Source organism: Argentina silus (genome assembly GCF_951799395.1).
Source record: "Argentina silus genome assembly, chromosome: 16".
In the NCBI taxonomy this organism is placed as follows: Eukaryota; Metazoa; Chordata; class Actinopteri; order Argentiniformes; family Argentinidae; genus Argentina; species Argentina silus.
In genome coordinates this window covers 3377674-3387673 of record NC_139670.1, presented here as the reverse complement: position 1 = coordinate 3387673, position 10000 = coordinate 3377674, and the positions used below count along the sequence as shown (strand labels likewise).

Here is a 10000-nt window from a genome sequence, read left to right as displayed (position 1 = left end):
GGAGACAGATGGCAATTCATTCCCCTTGAACTACCCATTTCAGAGACATTATGAAACTCAATCTCTAGAGGCAGTCGAAATCATGCTTCAAGATTTGCGTAACGGGGTGGGTAGACTACATTTTGTATGAGTCTTTGACCTGCCCTAAAAACACTACGTCTACTCTCTAGTTCCTCTGTGTTCCCTCTCTCCGTCTGTCTACCCCCCCTCCCCCTTCCCACCGCCCTTCCTTCCAGGGAAAGTGGGGCAACATGTTCCCGTATAGGTCAGGAAAAACTCATCTAAGTGAGGAGAAGGAGAGAGAGAGAAAGAACAGATGGATGAATCGGTTGACATCAGCCTCAGCGTGAGTGTGGTTTTCTCACAAACCGCTCACCCCGCCCAGGGCCTGGCTTTTTAGAGTCTTTTGGGAGGCGAGGCGTCCATTCCACAGGTCCCATCATTCCTCCTCTGGCTGTTGGGATGAGACTCTGGGTGAAAGGGGTTACTCAGTCAGGGAGATTGATGAGCCATAGCCAATTAGAGGCTTAGCTGCCGAGGCCCACAACGAAAGAAAGCATGATCTCAGACATAAACACAGAGGCGGCCATAGGGCCTCCCTGAGACTACCTGTTGTTCAGGGATATAGGACAGGGCCCCGGCTTTAATAAGTCCCACCCCAACATGCCTGGCTAGGCTTTGCAATGCAATCTGTTGGGGAGGCTTCAAATGTTTCAACACCTCAAAAATACTTTGGACCAAAGTCGACAAGCATTTTTTCCTTCTGTAGGATGAAAAGAAGTGACAATCCCTACTGTAATTCCAATGCTGATCCCAGCGTCCCGGAATGGTGCCATCGGGAGGGGTGGTGTGTGTGTGTGTGTGTGTGTGTGTGTGTGTGTGTGTGTGTGTGTGTGTGTGTGTGTGTGTGTGTGCGTGTGTGTGCGTGCATGCGTGTGTGTGTGTGTGTGTGTCTGTGTGTGTGTGTGTACACACCCTTGTGTGTGTGTGTGTGTGTGTGTGTCTGTGTGTGTGTGTGTACACACGCTTGTGTGCGTGCGTGTGTGTGTCTGTGTGTGTGTGTGTGTGTGTGTGTGTCTGTGTGTGTGTGTGTGTGTGTGTGTGTGTGTGTGTATGTGAGTGTGTGAGTCACTCCAGTCCATCTGACACCCCTGCAGTTGACGAGCTTCAGGGGCGCCAGCCGGGGGCTTGTTAGACAAACTCTGACAACAAGGCGCTGCCCTTGAAAATCAATTATAAACACAGAGGGAGCAGAGCAGAGCGTCCCTGCATCTGTTTCTGCTTGGGACAGCGCTGTCTGTCTCTGACCTCCTCCTCTTTCCTTTTTTTCCCCAAAGATCTGACTTCACAGCAGTTCAAATGGTCATCCCAGTGGGATCAGTGATGGCACTTAAGCCTCTGGGACAGTGCTTGTAAATCAGGAAGGATGAGCCGGGCGATGACAGTCCCAGGAGGTCTCTGCTGTTAAACTCGGCCATTTATTGGAGGGGGGGGGGGGGCGGTTGGGGTGTGTGTGTGGGAGGGGGGGGGTCCTCATTATCTGTGCTGAGTGCATTCTCTACGACATGTAAAACAAAAATAAAATAAAAAACAAAACGGGGCCTTTTGTTGGGGAATTAGGCCCTGTGCAGCAGGGTGCTGTCTGCGGTGTGGAGCCGAGAGGATGTCCATTAATGGCCCTTCAGCTCTTTGCTTACACAACCCAACCCGGGGGGCCGGCGTTACCTTCAATCGATTCAACATGTCACCTTTTCGCCAGAAAGCGCCGGGGCTCTGTGTTTAAATTAGCAAGCTGGGTAAATTCCTGTTCCACTTGAAAATTGCCTAAAGAGACCGTCTTTTCCACACGGCCACGCCAGCCTCGCTGTGACCCGGACGACAGGAGTGAGAGACCCTAACACCGCTCCCGCTCATCAATCTCGCTAACGACCCCTTTCCCGTATAGAACGGATCATGTTTGTTCTGCTGCCTTAATCGGAATGGTCCTGCACGTTCTATTTCTCAAACCAGAGAGAAAACATTCACCAGCAAGGTCACACTATCACTAGGGAGAAATTAGCTCTTTAAAAATAGCACGAACTCAAATCAAAGTATTACAGCTGCCTCAGCAATAGCCGCCTCAGAAATATCATGCTGAATATGCTGTACAGACATATGGACTTTTATTAATCAAGTAATAGACATATAATTATCTATTTTGAGCGGTTTTACAGTAGCTATGCCTGTCCATGCACACAAATCATTTTTAATAGTTTGTCAAAGAGTAAAGCTTTCAACAGAAGTTCTTCAAGGGTCAGGGAGAGGCAATAGTCAATATATTGTTCTTATTGTTCCTAATTTCCTGAATTTATTGTCTTACCAACTCCTCAATAAATAACTGTCTCAGTGTTCCTATTTGTTACAAGGGCAAAATGGTGGAACATGTCTTTGTGAGTGTCCCCTGAGAGCTGCTCAGTGCCATGTTTACAGTCTTACAGTCTTGTTTACGCCATAGACGCCAACCTCACAAACTGTGTTTCCAGCTCTCCTCTCCTCTTGCTCCAGATGTACACTTTCCCTGTTCCATCACAGGCCGAGCAGCCTCTGCTCCCCACCAACCTGCTCCTCTGTGCTGAAGCCCTGTTACAGGACGTCCATCACACACCCTCACTCACACACACACACACACACACACACACACACACACACACACACACACACACACACACACACACACACTCACACACACACACAGGTACACACACACACAGGTACACACACACACACACACACTCACACACGCACACACACACACACACACACACACACACACACACACACACACACACACACACACACACAGGTACACACACACACACACACACACACACACACACAGTATGTCCTGGCTACAGTATGTCCATCACTCACCCTCACTCACAATCACATGCACTGACTCCTCTGGTTGCTTTGTCCGTGTGTGTGTGTGTGTGTGTGTGTGTGTGTGTGTGTGCGAGTGCGTGTGTACCTGTGTGTGAGTGTGTGTGTGTGTGTGTGTGTGTGTGTGTGTGTGAGTGTGTGTGTCTGTGCGTGCGTGCGTGCGTGTGTGAGTGTGTGTGTGCGTGCGTGCGTGCGTGCATGCGTGCGTGCATGTGTGTGTGAGTGTGTGTGAGTGAGTGTGTGTGTGCATGCATTGACTCCTCTGCTTGCTTTGTCTCCCTCTGGAGAGGATGTTTACGACCTCAAGATGCAGCTAAAACAGTTTGATAAAAGACCTCTGCATTTAGACCACCGCCACCGCTGTTGTTGATAGAATCACTGTACAAAAGACCCCTGAAAGGCTCCTTGTGTGGAACAGACCTTTCCAAGTCCTCCTCTATTGTTCTGGGGTCATCCCTTTCCACACGGTGTCCATCTGTTCCTCAGTGTCCCGGCCCTCCTGCCTTGTTGTCAACCTCAGCCAGAGAAGGGAAGTGGAGCCATGTCTGGAGGGGTGACCTCTAACCAGCTTCTGTCTCTGTCAACCGCCTCACACAATTACCCAAATGTTCATTAGACAATTGGAGGCACTGCTCTCAACTGTCGAGGGTCGAGGTGGAGGATTCTAAAGAAACCTGAAGAGCAGAGGGCAGAGAGACAAAGAGGTGGAAGAATGTGTGTCTCTTTACCACAAATCCAGCCATGTCAATGCTGTTCCTTCAAATGCGTTTGTCACGAAGCCCGATATTATACTGACATTAACCACCAGTGAGAAAAAGGGAAGACATCATGAGCCTGAATACATAAGTATGAAATATCTATAGTGCATCCAACCCAAACCACATAATCCATGTAAACCAAACCACACTGACATTCCACCTTTCCTCTTGCCCTTATGGTCAGCCAGGGGAAGAGAGCCGATTACTGGAAATAATTTCCTTGGGCACCATCCAAGCCCCCTTGCTTTGGACCAGGATGAATGATCCCTAAATGATATAAACAAATATTATTCCCATCCTGGTCTTGAGGAGGAGGGCCAGCTCCTCATGGTTATGAATGAATGTTTGTTCACGTGAGAGGCCCTGAGTTGGTTGAGACTCTGATGGGGTTGTCACTGGACTGGGAGCGTGGACGCCTGCACTGGAGCTCAAGATTCAACGCTTCTCTCGCGCTTAATTTGTATGGATTCATACAAACAGCAGAAACACCAAATTCGTATTAAAATCTTCCAACCCGGGTCGTATGAAAAGCTAGAAATGCACACCGAGCGGATGTGAAAGGGACCATTTATACTGGCAGTTCAATAGGCAGAAACCGGCAGTTCACACACACACACACACACACACACACACACACACACACACACACACACACACACACAAAGCAATGAAAGGCAGAACACCTCATAAGGAGGTTGGTGTGGTGGTGGAGGTTGGTGTGGGGGTGGAGGCTTGTCCTATACTATAAGCTACTGTAGCTCCAAAGTTTTGGGTTAAAGCACAGCCCCAACAGAAGAGGATATGATATAAACTTTAAATTAATAGATACTACTTCGATAGAACAGATAAGACTACCCGTCCCAAGTGTATTACATCTATTATATAGAGAGATCAAATATGCAACCCCAGAGGAGCGAACCGTGAATTCCACTGCAGCCCCCACGGAGAAAAGGGAATAGTGTGCAACAGAACAATAAAACCACTTTAAGACGATATCAAAAACTGACACAAAGAGGTTGACTGGGGTCAGAGCAAAATCAAATCAGGTACTACAGCACATAATAGTTATCTTCTGCAATAAAGGTGCTCCAGAGCTGGGTCTGGGATGGCCTGGTGTGTATTGTTGACATTCATCAGCCCCTGTATCTTGATGGAGCAAGGAGATTACACCGTGTAATCTCGCCAGGGAAGGAGGGGTCTGCCTGCTGCAGGAAACTGTAATGAATGAGATGAATCAGGGAGATGGGACGCCTGGATTGGATCGCTGTGTTTTTTTCTGCTGAATGGAACCATCTAAGATCATAAAAGAGATCCACAACATAGGCCTGGCCATTGATAGGGAAAAAACTTGATGGTGGACAATGCAATTTCAGAAAAAGAAAATGATTACATTGCCAGATCACACTCCCATGTATGCATGTGAGCAGTATAATGAGTTGACTGAAATGGTAAATCACTACACAATTGTAAAAATAAATCTCAACGAATACATCTTTCAGACTTCAGTTGTAATAACTATGTAACGACACAGTTATTAGTCTGTTTGTTTAGCATATTGACCTAGTACCTTTACTTATACTTAGGCACTCACTGACCTCTGCTTTCACGTGGCTGATTATTCCCACGTTGATAAGCTGGCCAGTCAGATATTTTTCATACAAGCTCTATGAAACATTCCAACATCAGCAAACACATTCCAAAATCGGTACTCATCTGAACCCACCTATTTATTGTTTTGTTTTCGGTCCAATTTCTGTCCTCAGTGTTAGAGAAGTCAACAGAGGCTGCAAAGTCAAGGCAGCTAGGGGGAGAGGGGAGGGTATTAATCAGCCAGCCAGCACTGGCAGGCCAGCCCATCAGGATGATCACAAACATAAATAACAGGCCAAGCAAAGGGGATACACAGAGGACACGCAAGGGCAAGGAGGCAAAAGGCCAGACATTGAATTAGAAGGCAATTTAGAGGTAAACGAATCCCATCCGCAACTCAGATTTATTGGTCAGAGGACAGGGGTTGTCTAGTAACCCCTGGGTTCCGACACAAAATGAAAATCCTGCCACTGATGTTTGTCTGCCTCTAAACAAGCACAGCGTGTGAGAGTTGTGTTGTTTGATCCCCGACAGTGAGGATGAACTGCGGATTTGCGGTCTTTGTTTTTGCTGATTTGTTGCTATTTCAGCAGCAGGTCTTCAACAGAGGATTACATGGACCTCTGGATAAACAAATGGAACAGAATACATCTGAGAGTAGAATAAGAGTTGTGTAGATTCAAGATTCAAGATTCTTTATTTGTCACGTGCATACAAGTATACAGTGAAATGCAAGAGTGACAGTGCCACAGAGTAGTGCAACAATACAGTAAGTTTTAAAATAGAATAAAGTAAAATAAAATAGAAGTACTAAAAAATATACAGTTTGAACAGTATAAACAATAAACAACAATAACAATAACAATAACAATAATGTAGGGTGTGAAACAAGGGGCTACAGATTCATGCAGTGTTGGAGGCCCTGCCTGATTGCCCCCTTATGATATTGTTTTACTATTATTACTACTTTGTTGAGGAGCCAGCTCGCCCTAAGCATTTCATTGCACTGTCTACAGCTGTATTCTGTGGAAATTACAAATAAACTTTTATTTGATTTGATTCGATTTGCCGCAAAGATGTCTCAAATAAAAAGTCTGATTGTGAGAAATTACAGCCTACAGTAAACATGGAAAAGAGCCTATGGAAATATAATATAAAAAAACATAATTGACTCATGCTGACATTTCAAATACATTTCCTTTTTCTCGTTGCCTTTTAATTATATTGTCTTATCTGGCTTTATTTATTAGTTATTTTCTGTGAAATTGTGTTACCTCCATGTAGGAAATGTGCTTTAATATTAAAGTTTGATTTGATTTGATTTCCTCGCAACAATATGCCGCTGGACCATGGACCATGCACTGCCCATAGGCGACCTACCGCATAAGGTCGTGTCAGGACAGGACGGGTCTAAATTCATTGCAACCTGATACCTGCAGACACAACTAATGTGCATGTATGAGGAAAACAAAAACATAGACGATGTGCTTAACAGAATCACGGACTCACATTATATCACATGTATATCTCACATAACCCATGTTGTGTGTGTATGTGCACGTACATTGACATTCACTACTGTAGTTTCATACATGCGTTTCACAAGCTGGCCCGCCGGTGTCACCGGAAGAAATTCCCGTACAGACGAGGTCGAAATGGCGACTTGCTGCATGTGAATGTGAAGAGGACACACCGGGAACCGGCTTTATGCTTCGACAACATGTACAAAACACCATGTAGCAGACTGACAGGTAAACAGCAATATAACGCATGCTCAGCGTTAACACGTGTGCATGTTGAACGGACATTATTAACATTCGCTTGTCAGAAATACATCTCATGCTCAGTTAGCCGTGCTAGCAAGCTAGCCGTTACTTCCTTGACAGCCAGTGCAGCTAGCTGGCTACTGATACCAGCAGGGCTGTGTGACCTTAGCTCCTAGCCCGCCTGTCTGCACCGATCTGATCATGGTTGAACCTGGGTTTCTTTTACCATATGACCGTGTGTGATGTAAACACACGCCGCGTGGTGTTCACTGTCAAAACAAACCCTTCAATTAGTTCACAACCCATTCATTGCAAAACGGACTAGCCTGTTAGCGTGCTAGCTAGCTAGCTGGCTACCTACATAACATGTATTATGTCCCCCCCCATGTAGCCTGTAGCTAGTAGGCTCAAATATGATCACTATATAACTGTCGTTGCCCCTCACTTGACTCTATAACCTTGCCATGTAGCCTACTGGTTGTTGTTTTGGTGTGCTGTGTCAGATGTGGTTGCTATGAAGCTCGCATTGACTCATCACATGTGTTGTGTTGTGTTGTGTTGTAGGTCTGGTGGTTGGGGCCAGGGTGAACCAGAAGCTAGGGGGACATGCCTGTAGAAGTCACCAGGGTGCTTGCAGGCTGATCCAGCTGTACAGGAGAGACCCGACTCAATGGATCACCTTTCAACAACTCAACTTCCTGAAGCGCCAGGTATGTCACTCACTCACAGGCTCCTCATCTTATTGACTAGCGGCAGTCGGCAACCTTGCTTTACAATATGCTGACTGGTGATAATGATACATTACATTACATTAAAAATGGTGTTGTGTAGACGTGTGCTTGTAGGCCATTTTGCTAACTGCTAACTTGTAATGTGGACCTACAGTGCTTGTTTTGCACCTTACACGGAAAGTACACTGGCTGTATGCTTCCGTGTTCCAACGAGCGTGCAAGCTTGGTGCCTAGCGTCTCAACTAGGGTCAGTTCCTCTTTGAGACGTGGGCGCCCGCAAGCGGTGGGGAAAAATGTGTGTGAATATGACGAGAGCGTTAAATAATTGAACCACGCTCGCATGGCGCCGATGGCTCACACACAGCGGCCAGTGCAGTTTGGGTGTAAGACCAACAGAGTCTGCAGAGGATGTATTAATGCATTCACCTCTTGCTGTTCTCTGTCCATAGTATGTGACGAGGACTACCAACGAGCTCCATCAGAGAGCTGTGCCCAAGCAGGCTGTGCCCATCCCGGGCATCGTGGACGACCGAGATGACTCCATCATCATACAGGTCCAGCAGATACCGGCCATCGACCCCGTGGTCACCGAGGCCACACAACCACAACCACAACAACAACAACAACAACCACAGCTAGAGACGCAACTAGAGACAGCACCTGCCAACCCTGTCTCGAGTGAGAGCCTGACGGCGCAGGAGATCCTTACCCTGAAACCTGCCTCCAGCAAGGAGACGCCACAGGCGGAAGCTGCGTCCGCGACAACATTGTCGCGTGTGGCGGCCCCCCCGTTGGAGGCACCCCACGTCCATGTGGAGACGGACGAGGCCAGGGAGGCCCGGCTGGACAGGCAGTGGAAGGAGCTGAAGGTGGACCTGGCGGAGCTGCCAGACGTGTACGCGAGGCTGGCCAAAATCAAACTCACAGGTAATGTGAGGCTCAAGGGTCACAGACGCTAGGTTGCTTCAAATTGGTTCTACAGTGCCCTCCATAAGTATTGGAAAGAGGACGCATTTTGTCTTTTTTTTTATTTTTTTTTAGCTCTGTTTTGGATTTGAAATCAAACAATTACGATGAGGTGTGAAGTGGAGGTTCTTAGCTTCTTCGTTCTTAGCTTTAATTCAATGTTTTTATTTCACCAATTACAAAATGACCCCAAAAATACTCCATTGATTACATTTGAATGAGATTAAATGGATCTTATGCAGGCGTTTGCATGTAAACATTCCATTGTTTTGTTGTCTGGCGGTTTCAGCGTTGGTTGTCGTGACAGCGGCAGCCGGGTATGCGATGGCACCCGTGGCCTTTGACCCCGCCACCTTCTTCCTGGTAACACTGGGGACAACGCTTTGCTCCTGCACGGCCAACTCCATCAACCAGGTCAGTCACCTTAGAACTAGGCCGTGGGTGTGGCCGTGTGTGTGTTTGTGGGTGGGTGGGTGTGTGTGTGGGTGGGTGGGTGGGTGGGTGGGTGTGTGTGGGGCTGTGTGTGTGTGGTTGTTGATGTCTGTGGGTTTAGGTATATTTTTGGTGTCCTTCGGTGCCTGTTTTTCTGTTACCACGTCATTGTATTGGTGATGCAGAATAGCTACACTCGCTAACGTGGCTTATGGTCGTGCTCAGATTGGGCTGCCTCAGGTTCGGACATTCCCTTGACATCCCCTAGATCAGGGGTGCCCAATACGTCGATTACGATCGACCGGTCGATCGCGAGAGTAGTGCGGGTCGATCGCGTGACATTATTATTATTTATTTTTTTACGACGGACATTTGTGCTTCAGCACGGTACGAGGCAATTGAGCCAGTGTGAGTGCGCCACTTGATTGACGTACAATGCGGCCAGTCTGAGATCGCTTCTCTTCTACGGGTCACATTTCTCAATATATATTTAGCATTTTTTAATGTAGGTAGATCATTTTGAAAGTAGCTCGCAAGCTGAAAAAGTGTGGGCACCCCTGCCCTAGAGAGATGACCATCACAGAGGGAAGCACACAATAGGTCACGAACTGTATTCGGATTAGTCTGAGGATTCGAGTCCCTGTTGATGTTTTGCTTGGCACAACACTGCTGTCTGTGTTATGGAACAGCATATTTGTGAGTCTCAGCATGTTTTGCATTTTCCCCTGGTAAACCCTCAAAGTTATCCCGTAATCGGTCCCCCGTGGTCAATTTGTTATTTCTTCATCTTAAATTGTTTTAAAGATGGATGAGGCCTAATTGTAAAGCTGGCAGGGTT

The 10000-nt window shown here is 47.0% G+C and overlaps 1 protein-coding gene across 2 annotated transcripts in view; it reads left to right on the top strand.

The window, feature by feature from the left end:
* Positions 1–6898: 6898 nt before the first annotated feature.
* Positions 6899–10000, top strand: part of cox10 (cytochrome c oxidase assembly factor heme A:farnesyltransferase COX10) — an 82942-nt gene continuing 79840 nt past the window's right edge. For both annotated transcript variants that reach the window (XR_014554681.1, XM_083687956.1), the window contains exons 1-4: positions 6899–7018; positions 7598–7743; positions 8214–8691; positions 9020–9144. Coding sequence is in view for 1 of the 2 variants with exons in the window: in XM_083687956.1 (XP_083544082.1) it covers positions 6988–7018; positions 7598–7743; positions 8214–8691; positions 9020–9144 (780 nt within the window). In the remaining variant the exon portion in view is untranslated. The remainder of the gene's footprint in view (positions 7019–7597; positions 7744–8213; positions 8692–9019; positions 9145–10000) is intronic.